We start from the raw sequence: 23,272 nt of genomic DNA on the forward strand, positions 1-23,272 counted from the left end.
TTGCATGAAGAGCCTTAGGAGTATGCATAGGAAATCCATCAATTAACTCCTTCCATCAGTAGCATCAAAACCCAGCAAACAGCACTGGTAGACCCTAAACCATTTTCTAAACCATTTGCAATCAACCAATCTATGCTGCCTTGGAAAGTACTTCGGTTTGACTTAATAAAGCCTTTATAAAGAACAATGTGGTGTCTCACTTGTGTTTTATCTAGGAAGGATTTGCCCTACTGGGTGTTCTCCCATCAGTTCATCAATTCACAGCATTTTTGGCTGCCGAGAGAGGAGTTACAAGACTCTCCAGCACAGAAGACTCGATCTGAATGGGCTGTCTAGGTTGGAGATTCCAGTAGACCCATATGTGGGAAAGGCTAGGGGCAGGCAATGCAAAGAAGACATTGCAGTTATTTTATTTGAAAGCTGGCCAAGGTCCTGAGAGACTGGAAGGATGGGTGAGGATCAAAGGCTTCGCTGGCTGTAAATCTTTCACCTGCAACTGTTACTTACTGGGGCTTTTGGCCATTATTTCGAGGTCGGGCCCAGGTCAGGATTTCTCCTGTCTCTTTAGTCCCCAAACTCTGAAACATCCACCTTATCTTTGACGCCATCTTGACATAAAAAACAAATTATGGCCCAATTACCCTCCCCGAAGGAGCCATCTAAAGGGCTGGGGGGTGGGACCTTAAATGACAAGAACTGTCAGGCGCTTCCTTAAGAAAATGTAAGCATAGTTGCAGGGAGGCAAATATGCCACAGCTTCAAACCACCTTGGCACACAATTGCCCATCTACATGTACAAAATCTCCCTTTTGGCAAGCTGTCTGCCTCACAGGCTTAATGTCTCTAATCCAGAAGCCCAGTCCCTTCATTCCACTGATCTTCCTAGAAGTTCAAGCATGATGATTGGTTGAAACCTTTCCCTTTCTTGATGGAGAAACCCATTGTCCGCCAATCCCCCATGGGCTAAAGAAAATGAGCCTGGGGACCCTTCCCAAAGTGGTCACCCTAAAGGCTTGCATGCACTTCATTGGTTTCAATGAGGGTTTGTACAGGACCTTGGTGACAGAGCACATGCCTTGCAACCCTGGCATTTTCATTTAAAAGGCTCAGGTAGCAGGTGATGTAAAAGGCTTCTGTCCCAGACCAGGGAGAGCTGCCTTTTGTTGTAGGGAGGAGGAGTTGGCAATGCTGAGCTATAGTTGAGCTCGGTGTAAGCTTCCTATGTGTGAAAGAACATCACTTTTTAAAAAAATGCTGTGTGAGCAGAAAATTCTCTTCTGTGATGATAAACACATGGTAGCTAATTTCTCTTGATGCTATAGTAAGCAAGTGATAAACACATGTATAACCCAGCTCAAAGCCTTATTCCCATGTCATGATACTGAACATGAAGTCCCTTAGTCTCTGGGAATATGTTCATAGAGACTTTGGGAGTAATTACTACTGCGTCCTCCTGTCTTATTTTCCATCTCCTGTAGCAGAGGAATAAAGGAAGATTTTGTTACTCTGAAGTATCCTTCCTGTCATTAAGTGTCAGTGCTAGCAGTTTATGTGCTAGCAGTTACAAAGACTGTAGTATGTTGTAAGCAAAGACTTATCCAGGGGAGCATGACTGCTTCGATCACACCAGGCACAGAACTTCCTGAGAACCACAGCAGGCACTGCAACTCTGACATCTAACAGAAGGTGAGAGGCAGGGGACTGTGATGGGTTTTGGCATGGCACAGGAGGCCACTGAAATCTGAGACGCCAAAGTCTGCCACTGGTTGTAATCCACACATTTCTGAGTTTTATATATATACAGAAATGAATGTGCAAATAAATATGTATAGGCAGGGATGTTATTGTGAAGGGGAGGGGAAAGATTATTTTAGAGGCATATTTCTAGCAAAAGTTCAAAAGCCTATTCTTAGATATTAAAGTGAGCAGTGCAGTGTGTCCTGAAAACAGCATTCTGAAAGGTTGCTTTATGGTTAAGTCATAATAGTGATGCTTCGTGTTAACCTTTTTTTTGTATCTGATAAAAGAAAAGTGTATATTAGGCATGTGGAATGTAGCCCACAGATGGCCAGCTTCCAAATATTCCTGGACCATCATATTTGACTGGGGGTAATGGGAGTTTGAGTCCAACAGCTGGAGGATCACAGGTTCACAGCCACCAATGGCAGTGGCAAAGAAACACAAGAATTTAAAAAAGAGACCAAAAAAGGGCAAATAACAGTGTGTGTGTGTGTGTGTGTGTGTGTGTGTGTGTGTGTGTAAAAATAAATAAATAAATGTGAATGGAACAAATAAACAAAACAAATGCATATTTTTACAAGTTGATAGCAAAATCAATTAAGGTTTCAATAAGCAGTGGAGTAGTGACTTAATGTAATCTGGTATTGGCACACACACACACCCTTTAAAACAAAAACAAAAAACTACCAGGATAATTTATTGAATATGTGTTGCTGTTTTGCCTCAAATGTGTGCTTATGTACAAATCTGAGTGTTTAACAGTAAACACACATATCCACAGCTGCTCCATTTCAGGAAGTATACACAAAGCTACACAAAGGGGGACATGGGCAGATTCTAATGCATGTGATACTGCAGTGTGCACAAGGTTAGCAAGACATCAGTGTCTTGGCAGGGTGTGTGAGAGAGAGAGGGGACAGCGAGATTGCAGTTGAGAAAGTGATGTGTGGACAACACCACATAAATGGAGACACAGTCAGATTCTAATCCACACTAAACGATGATGTGGAGAAGTCCTGTGATGTTGACACCAGTCAATCTTCTGCATAGGGAGAATGTCCCAAAGTCAAGATGTGCCACCTCAGAAAAGGCCCTCAGCTTTGTGTGAGCATAGCATACTTCAGGAACTGATGATACTAGGGAAAGGGCCTCAGTTCAAGGTCTTGATCCTCAAAGGCAAACCTGTGTCTAATGCATGATAGTACTCCAGCTGGAATGTTACCGGAGAATGGATCAATGTTGCTAAGCTATCCTTACCCAGATGATGGGCAAGCCTAAAACAGGCAAAAGGTATTCCATGCCGCCAAGGCCACTAAAGAACATAAGAAGCAGCTGCTGGATCAGGCCAATGGCCCATCTAGTCCAACATCCTGTTCCCACAGTAGCCAACCAGGTGCCTGTGGCAAGCCTGCGAATTGAACGTAAGCACAACAGCAACTGTGATTCCCAGTCATTGGTATTCAGAGGCATGATGCCTCTGGCTACAGAGGTAGAACATAGCAATTGTTGGTTATGGCTATAGCTCCAGTGACAGAGCTGGATCAAGGAGTATCCCCAGAATGGGCACCGGCTCTTTGAAGAACGGAAAGGTCGGTTTCCTAGACCTGAGAATCAGTACTACCATCTTGTTACATGCACCGTTTCTCTGATCTAAAGCTCTCCATCCAAGCTGTTATTACCTGTATGTTGTACTCATGGAGCTAAGAGAATAACATGTGTTTAAAAAAATATTTCCTGTGTGTGTGTGTGTGTGTGTGTGTGTGTGTTTAAAAAATGTATACATGTTCCTAGAGCCTGACATCTCAGCATTTGCCATCCCTGAGATTATAATTTTGTTTCTGGCAGTTGGAAGTCATGCACCAATAAAAGTGAACCTTAAATAAAAGCTTTTCTTGAGGGGGACAGTTGCTGTTGTTATTATCATCTATTCCCCACTTCCTTCCATAGGAGTCCAGGGCAGCAATCCTTGCAACGTTTTCAGTTACCCAAGATGAAATCTTACGTTATGTTCTCCTATGTATCCTTTTCCCAGTTAAAATGAGTAACTTTCATTTTCAAGATCAAGGAATATTGTTTACTGATCACAGTTTTCAGATTCATGCTAGAGATTGGATGTGCAATTCTCCAGGCCAGGGCAAGGGGGTCCTTTGGCTCTCCAGATTTTCCTGGACTCCAACTGCCATCGCCCGTGTCCATTTGCCATGTTGGCTGGGACTGATGGGAATTGGGAGCCCAACATCTGAAGAGCCTCCCCACAGCATGTTCTGGTTCTCCTGTATTTTTTTAACAAGGCCAATAGATCTCTTTATTTGATGAAAAGGGTGGTCTTCTGATAATTTTCCTCTCTTTTACTATCTCCTTGGAGTCTTTTTTAAAGAGTTTTTTTCATTAAAAAAAATATGCAGGGGTTTTTTCCCATTTCATATCTGTACCGCTTCATATTTTAAAGAAAAAAATCACAAGGCAACCGACATTAAAGCATCAAATAAACCAATTCAGACTAAGCCATTACAGAAGGAAGTCAAATATAAAGTATATATTCAAAGGAGCATAATTAACCAGAAACTAAAATATTACCTTAAAAGATTTAAAAATAAAACATTAGAAAGAAGGTCAACTACAGAATGCACATTTAATGCAGCAGAATTAACGAAAAAGTGTCTTAAACATTTCAAGAGAAAACATTAATAATGGAAGTCAAATATTAAATGCACATTTAAAAGAGCACAAGTAGTAAAAAAAGAAAATATAAGCATAAAACGTATCTGTTGCTGCCAATGGTTGTTCATGGTGGGTGGTGGTTGTGGAAGCTCAGGCTCCATGACCTGAGTCTGCATTAAGAGACAGTCAAGATGGTCTCTGGCCACCTCAACATGCTTTTGTAGCTGGAGTCAGTCCTGCCCTCCCAGGCCAGGTGGGAGAGGCCTGCAAGGCAGGGAGCAGGTCTTCCAGGACTCACAGCCCAGTTGGTCTCCTCACAGTTCCACACACTTTCCACCTTTCACAGGAGACCCACCTGTCAGCCTTTGGTTCTGATCTGTAGATTCCCATGAGGCAGCTGAATACTGACATCCAGTCAATGCCCAAAAGCTTCATGCAAGAGATAGGTGGCTGCAACTTTTTCCCCGTGGCACTGCAGTGGGCATGACCTTGCTACCCGCTTTCTGGCCATATAGCGAAGTTAGGCACAGTAGCAGCTATAACTTTTCTTCTCCTCCCTCTTCTCCCCCCCTCCTCCAATTTTTGTACAGCTATGCATACAAACTTACCCAGGGGGAAAATGAAGCAATAATACTTTGCTGCCTTTGAAGCACTTCCCCTGGACTTTCACCGAACTCCCGCTTCTCGGCTTGTGGAAATGTTTGTAGGTACCTCTCATTAACTTTAACGGGGCCTGAGATCCGCAGGACGCAAGCGAGGGGTCTCAGTGTTAATGGTGCCCTCACACGTCTCCTGAAGGCCTCTTGTGTTGTGGACTCCTCTGTGCGGAAAGCCCTTGGACTAGGCCAGGCGGCGCTGCATCTCCCAGCACCGTGTTTTATTTTTCTTCCTCTGGTCTGGGTGAGACAATGGCCGCTCTATCCTTCCAAACCAAGCCAGGGAAGAAAAAGCAGCAAGAAGCAAAGGCTGGCTCTCTATGTAGAATCGACCATCTTCAGCCAGGGCCTGGCCACCCAACAGAGGGGCATACGCTTTCTCAGGCACCCAAAAAGCCATTCCCCATTCCATTTCAGTTTTGCTTCCATGTGCCTTTCCCACTCCTGTTTTTCTTTCTAGTTTCCCAGCCCGCCCGACCCCCCCTTTTGTCAGATTGGTATTTTATTTGGCTCCATGCTGTCTACGGGGCTGTCCCGTTTAACCCCTTCCTTGCCGCTTCCGAGATAAGAATTGGCTCCTTTGAAATCAGATAAACAGTCTCATAAATACCAAGAAAGAAACAACACTGCAGCTTTCTGAAGGAAACTGTGTGTGCTTGGGATGGTGGGGGCGGGGGGGGGAGAGACGAGATAATTTGCCAAAAGGCCGAACATGTAAGTGCGGAGATGAGTCATTGAGTGGGCGATTCCCTGCAGGGCTAGCTGCTTACCTTGTCACCGTACATGCTGTCAGTACGGCACCCGTGAGTGATTAGCCGTGCTTTGGGCACACTAGATGGGAGATTCCCAGCTTCTGTTCAAAAATAATGATGAAGTTTCTAGCCTTCAGGGTTGGAAAGAAAAGCTTGACAATAGGCGGTTGTAGTGGTAAAAAAGGTAAAGGACCCCTGGACAGTTAAGTCCAGTCAAAGGTGACTATGGGGTGCTGCGCTCATCTCACTTGAGACAGAGGGAGCCGGTGTTTGTCCACAGACAGCTTTCTGGGTCATGTGGACAGCATGATGAAACCGCTTCTGCTGCAGCAAAACACCATGACTGAAGCCAGAGCGCACGAAAACACCATTTACCTTCCCACCACAGTGGTACCTATTCATCTACTTGCACTGGCATGCTTTTAAACTGCTAGGTTGGCAGAAGCTGGGACAGAGCAACGGGAGCTCACCCCATCATGGGGATTCGAACCACCGACCTTCTGATCGGCAAGCCCAAGAGGCTCAGTGGTTTAGACCACAGTGCCACCCGCATCCGAGGCAGGTGTAGTGCACCATCTCAGGGAATAAGATGATGTTCCTTCATCACAGGGTCAATGCACTGAAAGTTCCTAAGTCAAATTTTGGTTCAGCCACCTGGTCTTAAGGATGATGTTGCGGTTCAGCTCACCCATCTATAATAGGAGGGTAATTGTCCTGGCCTACCTTGCAAGGTGGTCAGAACTGCTGGCAATGTATGTTTAGTGTTTCAGGCATTAAGGGGATAACTATATAAACATAAGGTAGCAGCACTGGATGTTCTGAAACCTTAAAAATCAGAAGGCATGTGAAAAAGAAGCAATGAGCACAAAGCTATTGATCCTACATGTGGTCAAGCCATGGGGTGCTTTTCTTGGGACACTTGCCTGGCGCCCACATTGCTACATTTTTGGCATCAGGTCAAGACCTTTTTGTTCTCCTTTTAACATTTTTATTTTTCAGTTGCTGCACTATGGTGGGTGGTTTTAGTGTATAAATTTGATGGCTGTTCTGGTTTTGTGCTGTGTATGGTATTTTGTTGTGCTGCTTTGGTTTTTATGACGCTATGTCTCTTAAACTTATTGTGGGATGGAGAGAGGTGGGGAGTGGGAGAGCTTTTTTCTTTAAAAGTGGGTACTCTCATTTTGACTCAAGAAAATACCATTTTATTGTTCAAATTGGGGAAAATAAATACAGTAAATGGACAAAAGTATGAAGATTCACAAAATGTTAGGGGTACGCATACCCCTGTGTCCCCCCCAGAAAAAAGGTGTGTGGGTGTGTGTAATGTTTTGTTCTTGTGCTTTTATTTATTTTTATTTTGTTACTGCCACCTAGACAATTTATTTTATGAAGAATCTCATAAATATAAATAATATGTATCACAGGAGACCAGCAACACTCACATTGTGGATAAATGTTTCCACCAAGACACTGTTGCTAGGTCAGGAACGTGTTGTAGAATGATAAAACGCTGCATGCGTGTGCATGTGCATCAATGCCCTCTATCCAAGGGGAAGATTTCTGGCCAGCAGGTTTCCTTTAGTGATCACACTATTCAAGCTCTCTTTGTGCCTCTGTGCATGCAGAGCGAAAGGGGAGGATATGGCATGCGGTCCAGGGAGATACAAAAATCCAGAATACGGTGTAGTGTGACAATGTTTTTCGTTGCTTTTGTTTGCTCATTCATTTTGCCTTCCTGCCATCTTTGAATTGGCAAGGAATACCTAAACCAAGAAGGGGGGGGGAGCCAAGTCCACAGAGAGAGGAGATTGGGTGGATGGAGGGGGGAGGGGAAGCCCTCTCAGATTTCTCAACGGATAATTAAGCAACAAGGGGGTGGAGAGGGTAGCTAAGATTTTGAAAAATGCCTTGACAAGAGCTAATGCTGTACAGGGATAAGTGTAGACATGATATAAGGCAAGGGTTAGCCTCTAGGATCAAAGAGGCACACCTAATACTCCTATGCCCCTTTCCTGGCTTGCGTAATGGAGACAGGGAGGTCATTTTTCTTTCCTGTGCAGCAAAAAACTTTAACTGGGACTTTAAACAGCGCAACATTCACCGTTGTATTCAATTAAAGCAGAAAGTTCAGGGGTGTTCCCAATCCAGCAGTGGTTCTGGGTTACCATTTATATTCTATCAGATCACACAGCGCTTATGCTTTCTATTCAGGCACATTTTGAATGACAAATAGCAAAGGAACAGAAATTATTCACAAGAGCTCAGCTTATAGGATGTATCTGTAGCTTATGCCGCTTATGTAAGGTTACCATGTTTGGAAAAAGCATTGGCTCCTGTTTGGATACTTTTTGCCACCATGACTGGAGAGAGATTTGCCGACAATGCATTCTCATCATCATCTGTAACGTTTGCAGAGCACTTTCTAGTGTTCAAAGCACTTCAAATCTGTTATTATCTTTTGGGGATCTTTACAACCTTCCCCTGCCCCAGAATGTCGGTATTATTTTTCCCTGTATTACAGAGCGGGGGCTGGGGCTAACTAAGGACACGGGGGTCTTTTTTGTTTTGTAGCTCAGTCACTAACGCCACGCCAGCTCTTGCCACCACAGAGTAAAAACAGCTGGGAAATGTCAGGAAATAGCACCTTTTCCTAGCCGGGGGGGGGGGGGGGGGCTTCTGGCACAGCACAGTATTTTGCACAGTACCAGAAAGCAGCCTAAGGTGTCTTCCCCTGTGTAAATAAACTGAGTGTAATGTTTGTGCAAACTGTGCAACTTTTTCTTTCTTCTTCTCTTTGGTTCAGTTGTGACTATTCATTATTTATATGCACATAGATCCATGAAGGTGTGGTCTAGGAGTGCCATCCACACTGGGGGAAATTCCAGTGGAATGCTGCCATACACCCAGCAACTAGGTTTAGAGTACAGAACTAACACACACACACACACATTTCTCCTTTCAAGTATTTCCCATGATTATTTCCCCTGCCAGTTTCTCTCTTCTTAGGTTGATACCTTAAATCCTAAGGCTAGAAATATTTTGATCCCAGCAGCCCCAGCAGCCATGCCCTGTGATAGGGATTGTGGGAATTGTAGTCCGAGAGCACCTGGAGGGGCGCAGGTTCCCCATCCCTAATGTAAATTGTGTACTGATATAGAGAACCCTAATGTAGTTGTGGACACGACACTAGGTGGTTTCAAAAGAGGAGGAGAGAAATTCAGGAATGATAAGGCTATCCATGGCTACTAGGCATGAGGACTATACAGTGGTATCTCAGGTTAAGTACTTAATTCATTCCAGAGGTCCGTTCTTAACATGAAACTGTTCATAACCCGAAGCACCACTTTAGCTAATGGGGCCTGCTGCTGCCACTGCGCCGTCGGAGCACGGTTTCTGTTCTCATCCTGAAGCAAAGTACTGAACCTGAAGCACTATTTCTGGGTTAGTGGAGTTTGTAACCTGAAGCATATGTAACCTGAAGTGTGTGTAACCCAAGGTACCACTGTATTCTACCTCCACTGTTGGAGACAGTATCTCTCTGAATACCACCTGTTAAGAATCAAATGTGGGGAGAGCACTGTTGCCCTCAGACCTTGCTTGTGGGCTTCCCATAGGCATCTGGTTGGCCACTGTGAAAACAGGATGGTGGACTAGCGAGGCCATTGGACTGGTCCAAGTGGGCTGCTCTTATGTTCTTAAATGATTCCTGGATACTCAGGATATTTTGCAGTTTCCACCTGAGGTTTAATAGGATACTTAAGGCCCTGTTCAGGTAGCGTGTAGATGACCTTCGAGCAGCATACAGAATGGTTATATGTCGGTTGTGGCAGAATCTCCATGGGCTTGTCACCAGGTTTCTTGACTGCATCGATTTATGCACCCTTCTCAATCTCCTGGGCTCACACCTCAGCTAGGCCCCTCTTTACGTTGGAGGGTTTTCCTTCCCTGCTGTTGCTGTCATGAAATTAAAGCCTCAGTAATCCATGTTATAGGAATGAAGCCAGCGAGTGTGGGAAAGAACGGCGGTCGTTTTCATGAATCCTGTTACCAGAAGTATTTCCACCAATAGAGCCAATATGTTAACAGCATCCTCTGTCATCTACGTGATCAACACAGCAAGAGAAAGCAGTTTGGGTTGCATTCCATTATGATTAACATGGTATGTTATGAATATGTGGCTTATTATGTAGCTTGCAAATCCCCTTTCCTCTAAGCAAGGCCTCTATTGGTTTTACTGGTAATCCTGCCTGGATAAAGGAACCTAGGTGGTTGAAATAAACATCCCATACTCCAAGGAGCACCCCCAAGGCCTGAAGCTGAAAGAATTCAACACTTGGAGAGGGAATCATCTAATCACTTAAGGACCTTGATACTGTGTGCACTTATCAGTCCATCGCTGGGTGCCTCTCCCTCCTTGTATTGATAGAGAACTCACTTGATTTGATCATCATCAGAGGCCCTTCTGTCTGTGCCCTACAGGAGTAGTCCAGAGGGTGACAACAGGAGGACAGGCCTTTGGGCTGGCCGCTGCCCATTCAAGAAATGCTCTTCTCAGTGAAGCTCACCTGGAACCAATAGTGATGCATTTTCAGCTCCGTTCATTTGGGTGCTTATTTTTCTTTGACGCTAGGGGCTAATGACTGTCATTTACAGTGGTACCTCTGGTTACGTATTTAATTCGTTCCGGAGGTCCATTCTTAACCTGAAACTGTTCTTAACCTGAAGCACCACTTTAGCTAATGGGGCCTCCCACTGCCGCCACCATGCGATTTTTGTTCTCATCCTGAAACAAAGTTCTTAACCTGAGGTACTGTTTCTGGGTTAGCAGAGTCTGTAACCTGAAGCGTATGTAACCTGAAGCGTATGTAACCCGAGGAACCACTGTATAATAATTGCCATTTGTTTCCACACCTGGGTTTTAATGGAAATTTTAGTTCCCTCCCTCTTTTGTTTTGCTTTCCATTCTCCAGAAATGTCCATGTGTGAGAGACTCTATAATAAGGGACAGAAAGTCAAGAGCAGTTTGACCTTTTCCATCTCTCTTTCTCGGAGTGCAATGCAGACCTCTCTGTGTCTACATAGAATTAAGTCCTATTAAATTCAATTATGGTGCTTACAAAATGGACACAAGTAGGACTGAGGCCTCCATGACACAAAACCCTCTTCTTGGGAGAATACTCAATGAAGAATGCTGTGCTAGTTGTGGAAATCAAGAAAAATGTTTTTGGCAGAATTATGTATATATATTTGTGAGTGTGCGCATGCATGCACATGTGTACAGAGAGTGGAGGAGAGAGAGAGAAATAAAGGAGAGGTGCAGCTGTGCTGATTTTTGCCCCTATTGCACTGGGCAATATGTAATAGTACAGTAACTTTGAAATGTGGTGTAACAGCTCTGCTTTCCTTGGCGATCCCCCTGCTCAATCTGCTAAGTGGGGGCTTTGGACATCTTCCCCAAAGGCTTACTTTAATGGCAGCACTTGGCAGAAAATGAGTAGCACTGTCAGTCTCATATATGGGTCAAGATTCTGTTCCCATGTTTGAATTAGGTTTAGTTATTGCAACATTTGCAATATATTGCAATATGTTCTGGTAAGCTTCCTAGCTTACCAGAAAAGTCAAGGCTGTGCATGTGACTTGGTATGAGCAGAAAAGGGGAGGAGCTTCTCTCTAAGTATCAAGGTTTATGCCCACCAATTTGCAGTCCAAGGAGTACAATGAATGCATCCAGCATCCTATACTGTGTGCTCTAACATGTTTATTGCTATCAAACATGTTAGGAGGTCTAGTAGGAATGGCATAGCACTGGAGATCTTGCTGAAACGTAGATGCTTGTGTGAGGAGGGGTTAAAACTATAGCCCCCAGGCTCTTTTTATTTTTTTAAGCAAGTCTCCAGCCCTTGTAGAATCAGAAAAAGAGGCTAAATCTGCATGAACTCTTGGGCCAGTGTGTTTTTGAGACTGCCTGTTTCTATCTTTCAGTGCAAATGAGGGACATTTGGGAAAGCAGGGCTAGGCAATTAGTCAAAGGCATTCCCAAGTGACACACCCAATGAATGAACTTCCTGATTCATACTGAAGCTTCCTTCCGTGGTGGAGAAGTGATTGCCGCCCCATGAAAAACTGCTCAGAAATCCAGGCTTTTAGAATACCAGTAGCAGCACACATGGTAGAACGGAGCTCCCCTTTTGACGCCACTGTTTCTGCTCTTTACCTCGATGGGGCTGCCTGGGTGGAGGCACCTGGTACCACCGAAAGAGTCTATCTGGTGCTCTCAAAGCCTCAACCTCATCCCCACCCAGCCTCATCCCTGCCCCAACTAGGTAAGCAGCAGCAACACTGGTGTCCTGAGTGTGGATCTGCCCCACTGCAGGTGTTGTGTCTCCCTAAAAACAAAAAGGCAGCCACAAAGACCGTTGTCCATTATCTAATTCAGGTCTAATTTCATACCCTTTCCTACATGTTCTTTTCTTGTTTTTACAATGTTTACATTTAAACAACATTGGTTTTCAATGTGCTGCCTGTACCAATGCAAATAAAGCCCATCATTAGCTTATCCCTGTTGGACAGGGCTAGAGATTATGCTAGACCTGCAAAATAGCAAAGTTTAATACCCTTTCTTCTGAGGAAAAGGGGGCAATAACTGCAGTGTAATCAAGTGCTGTTGTCCAGTTTTGTCGTGTTTTGCTTTTGTTTTTTAATTAAGGGAAAGGTGAAGTAGCTGAGCAATTAATTAAAGGGGGATGGGAGTGAGAATTGAAAGGTTTCAACTACAGGGAGAAGAAATCACCAGAACAGCAGGTCTACCCACTGAGAAAGTACAGTAAAGTAGACCTGTTAGAAAAGTTTCTCAGACCAAGTCTACCCAATTTGGTAGACTTGGGCTCTAAAATGGTAGACCTGTTCTCTGATGCTAGTTCTGAATGTTTGTCAAAATCTGTGAGTGCACAATAGTCCTGATGCAACAATTCTTGGAGGCAGGGGGTGGAATTTTCTCTCATTAGGATCTGTCTTCTTTTTGCTCTTTCTCCTAAGCCTTGAAGAGGGGGAAAGGGGAGAGACAAGCAACTATGCTGTGTTGAACTTTCTTTTGAAATTAACAATGAATATTTCCTTTTGATTTGCCACATTAGCACAAATGGAGTCATCACCAAGAAGAGGGGGGGCGGTGTAGAATGAAGCGGGACAGATTAACTCTTTGGGCCCTTCTTCCCCATAACAGCTGTGCCTCTGCATCCATATTAGGCATCTGCATTTCAATTAAAACACAAACACTGTTAAATAATGTGTACACTCCACAAATGCTATGGAGAAACATATTAAAGTGCCCATAATGTGCATGCTGCTCATGTATACCAAGTCAGCACATTGAGGTGTCTCAATGTATATACTAAACACACTATACATATATATCTAAGAGGGGGCAACTTTTAAATCCCATTTATTTCAATGGTAGATATATGCTTAAACTCTTCCTCTTTTTATTTTTTAAAGAGGACTTAACATTACTTAAACTTGGTATCAGCAACGATTTTCAATAAAAACTTTCATCATTTCTGACACTGTAGGGGAGTGACAGCTGAGAAAAGGGGGAGGACAACGTAAATGTTGGTATCCCGTTACTTGTAAAACTGAAAAGCTTATAAACATTTTTAACAGCAATTAATTCCACCAGGAATGTGAAGCACACACTTAAATCTCCAACTAAACTCTCTTCCGACATCCCCTTGATTTCAGTTGGAAACATTCAAATCCGTGCTTAACTCTCCTACTGAATTTGGTAAGAGGCCAAAATCTTCTCACTTCGGTTGAATCATGTCCCATGTTTACTTGAATGCAAGTTCTGGTGATTTCAGATAAATTCTTCCAAATCAAGGTGCTTAGCATCAAGGCACAACTGTCTAGAATCCATGTACTAACATTTAATGGGGCTGTGAATCATGGCCTGTGTCTGTCTGCCTAGTGCTAAGACTTTTATTTATTTATTTTTAAAATCTCTGTTGGGTCTGCAAGCTCTCAAGCAACTACCACAACTATAAACATTTTTTCCTCTGTAGTATTAAATCATATATGTTTATGACACAGCACCAGCAACTAGCAATATCAATAAATATAGAGCTTTCTCAAAATATGATGTATATTTAAAATAATTTCATGTTATTTCTGTTCATGTATAAATATGATTGACACCCTATTTATTTGAACGCCCGCCCTGTGCTATATCTCTCCTAGGCACAGGGTGGTTGACAGTAGTCAGTCACCTAGGGAATCCATGGATGCAAACAAGATTCTAGACAGAAATTTTCAGTCTTTATAAAAAATATAAATATAAACCAGTAGGGCTTAACGGTGGATCATATCCCCACTATTTATTTCCCTGTTGCTAATCAAGTTCTGTTCTTGCAAATTTCATACTTCCTCCCTCACTGCTGTTTTTCCATTAGCACAAACAGGAAAATAAGTTTCCAAACTCACACAGAGGATTTTGCACTCCCGTTTCAGCTTGATTAGACAAGGAATCCGTCTGACTTTAGGGAGTGATGGCCTTCAGGAAAGCAAAATCTTCATAAAGCTTTTCTTTATTATTAATATTATTATTATTATTCTTTAAATCCGCATAAATATTTGGCAAGGCAAACCTGTTCTCTTCGCAAGTGGTCATACAGATTTGAGGTAGAAAACCCGGTACAGGAAATGTATAAAATGCATCCATTTAGGTAGTTTAAATACATCCAAACAAAAATATGAAATGGAATCAACGATGTTGGGAGAGGAGAGACATGGTCGGAGGGGGAGACCTTGTGTTTATTTACATCTAAACAAATAACGACACTAGGCACAACACACAAGCCTGCCACAGGGAAGCATCCTCACGAATCACTGGTTTCAACGCGGGAGGTTGCCATGTGCTGAACTTTCTCTGGCCGAAACCAGGAGACCTTTTAAATGGTGCTTAATTGTAGCTGGATCATGCCCAGTATTCCCTCCCCCACAAGTGCAGGAGGAACCAATCCCCCAAACTTGGGGGGTGCAGGGAATGAGTGAAGTGGTGGTGGGAGGAAGGTATGGAAAGCTCATGCACGTCTGTAGGGGAGAGTGTCTCTAGAGTGCATGGCCAATCCCCCCCATCGACCACGGGCAATACCGGGTCCCAGGCAAGGCAGGCGACAGTGCATTTACAACAGGAGGAGCAGATTGGGAGTCCTGTTCTTTCACTTTGCACCTTTCTTTCTGAACTGGATTCTCTTTTAACTGGGGAGGAGAGAGGATGAAAGCAGAGGAAATGTAAACCTAGGGCACAGAGACAGAAGAAAGCAGCCAGGTTACAGCCAAAGCGAGCCTCCTTCCATTTCTGCAACCTGGACCTGAAAGTTTTGGCTCTGCTTAGAATTGCAGGCTGTGATCTTCAATGTGGTTTATTGACTAAGGTGGTTTCATGCGCATAGCAAGGATTTGGGGGGGGGGGGCAGGCCTTTTGTTAGAGGGGGAAGAACCTCAGTTTGCTATGTATTTTTATTGATTTTTATTGATGGAGGGGCAGCTACCCCTCCCTGCCCCCCCTACACCCACAGGTGGTTTATTGAAGGAGCTTCATGGACTCCGATGGGGAGGGGGGTGGCGGTTTTGGAATAAGCCCCTTGAGGACCGCATAGCTGGCCCCACTGAAATCCAAGGGATGGGTCCAGCCCAAGCCAATTTGGGGGGTTCTTAATGTGGGCTGGATCGTGTCCAAAGGTGGGATTCAACTCCTCCAGCTCTTATCTGCATCCTTCCATCCTTGCCAGGAAGTAATCCCTTTCCTAGCTGTGGGATTTACTCCTGAGCAAATCAGTTTATGTGCTCAGGTTTCCGGCTACGGCACTGCTAGGGTGCTAGGGCGGGGGATCCTATAAATTTTGTAAAGGAAGCAAAGGCTCCGATCCGCACGCTGACATGCAGAAAGAAAGTTGTTGCCTCAAGAGTGGCCTGGCGTTAATAGAGTGGTGTATTTCGAAGTAGCTCTCCTCCTGTTTGATGGGATCACCAGGATGTTTCGGGCTGCAGCCTAAATTGTGATGAAATCGGATTATCAACTCTCTTCTCCTCCTCCTCCCCCCCCCACTCCCCCCCCCCTTCAGCAATGGCTTGATAGCAAACGGAAATCATTCTCAAGCCAGGATCGGCTGGCGGGCCTTCCACCTTCTTTTGTGCAACACAAGATCCCTTTCAGGTCCGCACACAATCCCGCGTGATATAGCTATATATATATACATCTACATCTGTGGCACCCTGGTTCCATGAGACATTCAAAAGCGACATTAGACGACGCGATATCCCGCGCGGGTTTCCGGCAAGGCTTCTTCCTGCCCGACTTCTGATGGCGCAGACGGTCCATCGTTTGACGTCCAGGTCCTCGCCGGGCTTTCAAGCCAGCGAGTTACTGGCTTCAGGGAAGGGGGAGTTTTCCGTTCTCAGGCGTGTCGGGGGCCCCTCTCTCTCTGTGCCCCCTTCTGCAGCCTCCACATTGCACATGATCCTCGTCCTCACTGAGGCGGCCGCCGGCTCCCCGCTCCAAGGCTGCGAAGGGGAGGGCGGATCAGCAGACGGAAACAAACAAAAAAGCGGGTCGCGGACGATTTCTCTCTCTCTCTCCCCTTCTGAGTGTTGGGGATTTGGGGTGCGCGAGGGATGGGGCAGAGACCAACCAGGGAGAACAGGGTCCCCCATCCTGGGCGCGCGCGCAGTCCTCCTCCCAGCCACCTTGGTGGAGCCGGTTCTCTGGAAACGGTTCCTGGTTTCATTCATTGATTGAGTTCCAGCGCCCAGACCTGCTGAGGCCAGCCAGTCCTGCCCTTAAGCCGTTTTTCTCCGTGGCCTAAAGCGTGAGAATAGCCCTCGGTCTGCTGCAAGGGGGAGAGGGGAGGGGAGGAAAGAGGAAAAAACAAAAACCAGGAGGGAATGAATCTCCATTACGCATTAATCAGCATCATCACCAGAAGAAAAGAAAGCTGGGAAATGTAGAGGGGAGCCATCCTAAGTGTGCTACTCTTGAGAAAGTACGCTTTAGGAGGGCGCCTGGACTGGTTTCCCTAGGTCCTCCTGTGCTCAAGGGCGGCTCCGTCCCTAATAAGTGGATCCTACTACTAATCATATCGATTGTCCTAAAAGGCCCAACGCAGCCCCTGCGAAGCGCGCTTAACAGTCCTCGCAGGCGAAGCAAGCGGCCAGCTCCTGCCTCTGCAACGAAAATCGACGGAGGGGCTTGCAAAGCGCTTGGTCTTGGTGGGGTCGTGCCTAAGGCAGAGGAGAAAGCCAGGGAAGGGAAGGGAAGGGAAGGAAGACGTTTGCATGGCGAGCCCTTCTGCCGTCCACGAGGCCACTGTTTGTAAATTTCGCCCGGAAGGCTGTAAAGAAGACCCCGGAGTTGTTCATCTGTTTATGAGTATTAGATAATCAGGCGGAAGGCCATAAATTTCAGTCTCTATTTGCAGCCCTTTTATAAATATAAGAGGCTGCGTTTTGGTAAATACGTCGGAGTCCTCTACTAAATTACGCCGGTTATGAGTTTTTTAATTGCCGAGGCCGCTCCGCGAAAAAAACTCCGGGCAACAGGACCGAATAAATAAATCGCGGGGTTTATACAGGCTCTTGAATAGTATAAACTTTGCAGATGCTAATTTATTTACCCTTGGGAAGTATTTGCAACTCGGTCATTTAGTTATTATTTATTTTCAAATCCGGCTCCTCCTCTATCTCCCCTCAACGAGGGCGAACGCACAGGAATAAAGATGGATGAATGAATTCCTTTTTCCTTTTCCTCCCCCCCCCCTTTTTTAAAAAAATAATAATAATAATAATTCACTGATTAAGCACCTTCTTTTAACTGTGGAGAGAGGAATCCACACCGGTACGGGAAATGGAGGAAATTGAGATTGAGAATTATATTGCAATACAAATTTTGAATAATGATGTTTATGATGATGATAATGGCAGCTGAGATCGAATTCGATTAAAGTTTCTATGGCCTGATACTTTTCTGTATTGAAACAGTATCGAAAACTGGTCGGTCAAACGCCGTCATTGAGAGAGGGAGAAGAAGCGCAGAGCCTCTTTAAAAGCAGGAGCAGTACGTCTCATGGTCAATTTCCCCCCTCCTCCATTTTTACACTTCCAGAAAAGGGTGGGTTGAAATGGCCTGAATGCATTTATATTGAAGAGCAAGAGAGAAATCTATTAGCATACAAAATAAATAAATGGAAGCCTCAGGACAGCCGAACCAGCTTCGCTCCAAATCAATTTCAGAGGGTTTCTTTTGGGGGGGGTGTCGAAATTTGGGTGGATTGTATTCTGCTGGCAGCAGGAACGTGTGGTCTGCAGAACAGCCCCCCCCCCCAGCCCTTACTGGTCTATTTTATTGGGGAGAAGCTTCCATTAAAAGATAAAAAGGGGAGAAGACCACTACAGTACTGTTGAGGAAACTCTTCGAGGGCGTATTTTGGAGCGGTCCCAATTCACCTCGTGTGCGTATTTATTCCTTGCGCCTTGGTTTTGCGCGGAGAAGTGTTTTTTTGCGGGAAGCAACTGCAGCCAAAAGCGGCGAATATACGGGATTATTATTCCCCTCCCCCGCCTTCCTTCCAGACTGTGTACAATTCTCTCTGCTCGCCCTACCCCACCCCAAAACCCACATCCAAATGACCTTAACAGTTCTAAACAGCTCTGGCAATTCGGTGGCGCATTTTCAAATCCCGCCAGAAAGGGGAACAGGAGATGAGGAAATGAAGTCGAGAGTTGCCTCGCGCTTTTCATCGCTCCTGGAGGATTTTGAAATAATCTCTTGCGTTGTGCCGCCTTCTTGAGCCCCAAAACAAAAGAACCTATGCAAACTAGCGAAAGAGACGCCAAGAAAAGGACCAGTATCAATGGAACGTCCCTAGAGAGGACTGGGCCAAGATAGCTACATGCCATTTTAAAAGGGATGTGGGGTGTTTAAGTAGCGGCGCAATATTTGACAGGCTTCCCTGCATCTTCCCTATCTTTTCAGGGGTGTGGGGCACATTCAATATTCCCCCACCGGGTTTTATTTTAAAAAAATACTATTTGTTGCAGTCCGATCTTCCAAAAAGGATGCGGTTCCTGACCTGGGAGAAATAAAAGAAAAGTTGGCCATTTCATTTCGGCCGCCCTTTCCAAAAGTATTGGGACTTTTCTACCGCCAGATCCTACGCGTGTCTACTCAGAAGCAAGCGCCGCTGAGTTCAATTGGACTTGAAAGGAAGCTTGCATAGAATTTGCAGCTGTTTTCGATGGCCAACTTGCGGGGTGAAGAGAAGGCGCTTTGAGCCGCTGACTACTGAACGCACTTTTACTCAGAGCACTCCCATTGAAACTAATTGGCTTCAGTTAGTTATGACCATCAATTTCAGTGAGTCTGCTCTGAGTAAACGTTAGTCGCCGGCAACCCTGGGTAACGTCTTAAGAGGAGAGCGCCGCTTTTGCAATCAGGAAGAAGCTCCTGCGACCCCACAACCAGCCCGCAAATAACGTTGGGTTGCCTCGATGTCTTTACGCAGCTGCTTAACACTAGGGCAGCGAATAGAAATCAAAAGGATAACTTGTGGATCAGAACAAGCGGGGCCTGTTGCACTTCCTGTCCAAGATGCCAGCCAGCCATGCCATGCCCGTTCATAGGGCATGCCATTTCCCTCCCGCTTCTGCCTCAACAGTCTGCTGAGGGCTTTCCCTCCCTATTTGCCCCTTGAAAATGTTACTACTTCTGAAAACCTTCCTATGGTGTAATGCTGCCAGCGCAGAAAGCAGATGCTAGCAGAAGCCTTGTGTTGAATCTTGCAGAAAATCCAGTTCAAATGAGTAATTTGCACTTGCAGGATACACATTGTGCAACCACTGTCACCATTATTATACTCTTGTGAGAGGCAACACTAGTGTGTCAGTGCTTGTCTGCTGTTGCTTGCGCAACAATGTAACTCTTTTGTGCGCGGATGGCGTTGTTTCAGATGCCTTCACGCCGGAAGAACAAAATTGATATTCTAGAAGAACATTCCTCGGACAGCACAATAGACGAGTCACTTCTAACTTTCCAGAAAGCGCAGTTCCAAACACTTTTCTCGCAGCGAGGCATGTTTATAAATAAACCTGCACCCGGGGTTAATCTGACCTAAAAGAAGGAAGATGGCTGCGAGCGATCTCACCGCTTTAACTCGCGCTCAGAACCTTCGCCATTCTTTTCCTTCTAGGTCTGCTTCCTTTAACCATAGTAATTAATATATATTATTTCGGGGTGTAAAGAAAGGCGGCGCAACACGACATTTGGATGGCTCTTCATCCAAGGTCGGATTCCGATTCTCCCTCCGGCAAAGAATGTTCCGTGCAAGGGAGTAGTTCTCGTCAAGGAAGGTGCCGGCACGTCTTGCAGAATGCAGAACAACACTTGCAAGAAATGACCGCCCTCTCTCAGCTCAGCCTGGCTCTGTCCTCCACCGTCTCACATCCACGCTAAAGGGAAATCAAACGAAGAGAACGAATGACTCCCGTGCAGCGCGAGCCCACGCTTGTCTACTCAGAAGTATGTACAAGTGCGCGCTTCCAAAGACGCGTGAAGGATGGATGGAGGCCTAAGGCTGCCATCCTAAATCACGCGATGTCGGGGATTGCGCGACAGGGGGCCGAGGGCAGATCGTTAGCAAAGCCGAAAGGATTGGCCTAGGCCAGAGTCAAGTTTAAAAAGGGCGGAGGCAGGGAACATTTGTTATAGACGGTTACTTATTAGACATGACCATAGCTCAGGGATCCCTAGGAGCAATTCCCCCGTGGTCTTGAAACAGGGGAGCGAGCGATTCCCCTTCCCCTGCCTAGAGTGCTGATCTGTTAACGGATGAAGATCGGAAGGCATGCAATGCAGTGAAATAATCGACCTTCTTTCCCCGAGAGATGGAGATCTCCACGGCAGTTGGCACATTAGGAAGCGGGTCGGAGAGAGGCTCCATAGTCCCACATTACTTCTCCTGAAATATTGCCTGCCGCAATGTCCCATTCCGCTTTCATTCCTTACTAAAATGTCATGCAATGCATTCCATGCAACAGAGTTCGCGCGCAAAGCATCAGTTGGGGGGGGGGCGCAAATCCACCGACCCAGGTCTCCAACTTTATGTCTTTATGGTCCTGATTCAGACACGACCAGCAGGATGAGTCTACCAAGGGATGCGGTGGGTATGGGAAGCTTTGTTTTGTGGGACAAAAGGCTTCAGATTGAGTGGGTATCAAACCCGCAGCCCTCCTTCGAAGGCTAGTTGCTTAGTCTAGAAAAAAACCCCACCCCACACACCAGTGCAGAAGGGCTCGTTTAGATCCAAAGGCCAGAGGCCTAGGCTTTCCTTGGCACGCCTCTAGATCCCAGTCGCTGGGGAGCCAGAGCAAGAATGAGCTGTTTTGCTCTCCTGCTCGGCTTGAGGAAGCTTTCCAGGGGCATCTGGTGAGAAACAGGGATGCTGGACAAGGGAGGCCTTGGGTCTGATCCGGCAGGGCTCTTATTGCATTCTTCTGATTTAATAATTGAGGTTTAAGTACCCAGGCCACCAAATCTCATCTCTAATCTTTACATCTCCCAAACCCACCGCACAGCAAATGCAGCTTTTCCCAGCTTGCCACCCTAATATCCACTCCACTCTACTTAAAAGAGGACACTTTCCTTCCTTGATATCCAACAAAATACTGGACCATCTTTAAAACACACATAGAAAAAGCAAGCTCACTTCACTCTTGCGCCAGGCGGGAATCATTTTTAAAAACCAAGCAGAGATTTGCCAATGATTCCGAGGGGCTCTATAGCCTGCCAGCCTAATTCTACCCACAGGAGGGATGGGGCTCCTTCCATACCCCTCTGCGATGTCCAGGCCTCTGCTCTAGGTACCCCCACCGAGGAAATCAGCCTCAGAGAAAAACAGATGCTTGTTTGGGATAGCTATTCTTTAAGTGGAGCACCATTACCTCACATGAGCCTCTTACCTGAAGTTTAATGTGGGACAGGCCCGGAGACGAAGACCTGGAAATGGGGAAGGGGCGCGAGTTCTGGGGCAGAGAGGTCCACTCTCCGGAAGCGGAAGCCCATGGGAGCGGGATCAGGCTCGCTCAGGTGGTCAGACCTGGCCGAGAAGACAATCTCCAATGTGCTTTTTCCTCCCCTCCGCTATGGGACGGCTGAGCTCCAGGGTGAAGGGGCAGGGGTTGCGATTCCCTGGAATTGAGCTAGCCCCCGCGCCTCTAAGTTTCGGCCATGGCTACGCTCGGTGCAGCTGCCCTAAAGCCTGTGCAGAAACAAAGGTATTGTTTCCACCCCTTATATAGGGAGCCGCCACTCATCCCACTAAGTCTGGAACCAGGAGACTCACTTTTCTGCCCCGCTCCTCCCGTTCGAGGGGAGGGCGCCTCTGAGCGCGCGCAGAGCGCCTTCGCGCGGGCCCTTACCGGCTGCTCGCGCTTCCTCTTGGCGGCGTCGCGGGGCTCGGCCTTCTTGAGCTCGGCCTTGAAGCCCTCGGCGGCCGGCCCGTCCTTGGCCAGCACCTCCATGAGGTAGGCGATGTAGCTGGTGGCCAGGCGCAGCGTCTTGATCTTGGATAGCTTGGTGTCGGCCGGCACGTTGGGGATGCACTCGCGCAGCTCGGCGAAGGCGCTGTTCAGGCTCTCGGTGCGGCGGCGCTCCTTGCGAGGCGCTCCGGGCGCCGACGACGAAGACGCACCCCGACGGCGCGCCGCACTCAGCCGCCCGCCCAGCTCCGACGGGCTGCCGCCGTACGACGAGGCGGGCGAAGCCGACGAGCCCAGCCCGGCGGCCGCTGCAGCCGCTGCCGCAGCGGCCGCACACACCAACTCGGGAGGAGGCGGAGGCGGCGGGGAGAGGTCGGAGGCTGCGCTGAGCAACCAGCCCTGCGCGAAGGGCCGCTCGGCCGGCGGGAAACATCGGCCGGGGGCCGGCGGAGGCGGCGGCGCGGGCGGCCCGAAGAGGAACGGCTCGTGGTGCGGGTGGTGGGGGTGGAGCAGCGCGCCGTGGTGCGGGTGGTGGTGGGGATGGGGGTGGCCCTGGTAGCCCCCCACCACGTTCATGGCGACGGCGGCGCCCCCGAGTCTCCGGCGCTACGAAGAAGCCATGGGAGGCTCGGCCCCGAGGGGCGCCCACGCTGCGGGCGCGCCGTCCAAGTTGCGTGGTCCAGCGGCGCGCTCCCTCTCTGCCGCGCTCGCCTCAGCCCTCCTGCTCTGCAGCCAGCAACTCGGCCGGCCTTTATGCAGCGGTGGGCTCTTTGATGTCACGCTGCGGTGAAGGGGAGGAGAGAGAGAGACGCACGCACAAGCACACAAGCAAGGAGGGAAGCGAACCCGGGACGGAGTGGTTTTGCCCCTGAGCAAGGAGGCTGGCTCAGTCAGTCCTCCCCCCCCCCCAAGACCCAAGAGGCGTCGACCTCGACCACA

General features: G+C 47.0%; 1 protein-coding gene across 2 annotated transcripts; it reads right to left on the reverse strand.

The window, feature by feature from the left end:
• Window positions 1-15,919: 15,919 nt before the first annotated feature.
• On the reverse strand, window positions 15,920-23,151 carry HAND1 (heart and neural crest derivatives expressed 1). 2 transcript variants are annotated; one of them, XM_081851586.1, is made up of 2 exons: window positions 22,274-23,151; window positions 15,920-16,689 (listed from the first exon to the last, which is right to left on the reverse strand). In XM_081851586.1, the coding sequence occupies exons 1-2, from the start codon at window positions 22,907-22,909 to the stop codon at window positions 16,591-16,593; spliced, it is 735 nt and encodes a 244-aa protein (XP_081707712.1). In that variant the 5' UTR covers window positions 22,910-23,151; the 3' UTR covers window positions 15,920-16,590. The 2 variants fall into 2 exon arrangements, with proteins under 2 accessions (XP_081707712.1, XP_081707711.1); XM_081851585.1 differs by having other exon boundaries at window positions 15,920-16,692.
• Between the last annotated feature and the right edge of the window lie 121 nt (window positions 23,152-23,272).

This window comes from Podarcis erhardii (genome assembly GCF_964252035.2).
Source record: "Podarcis erhardii genome assembly, chromosome: 2".
Taxonomy (NCBI): domain Eukaryota; kingdom Metazoa; phylum Chordata; class Lepidosauria; order Squamata; family Lacertidae; genus Podarcis; species Podarcis erhardii.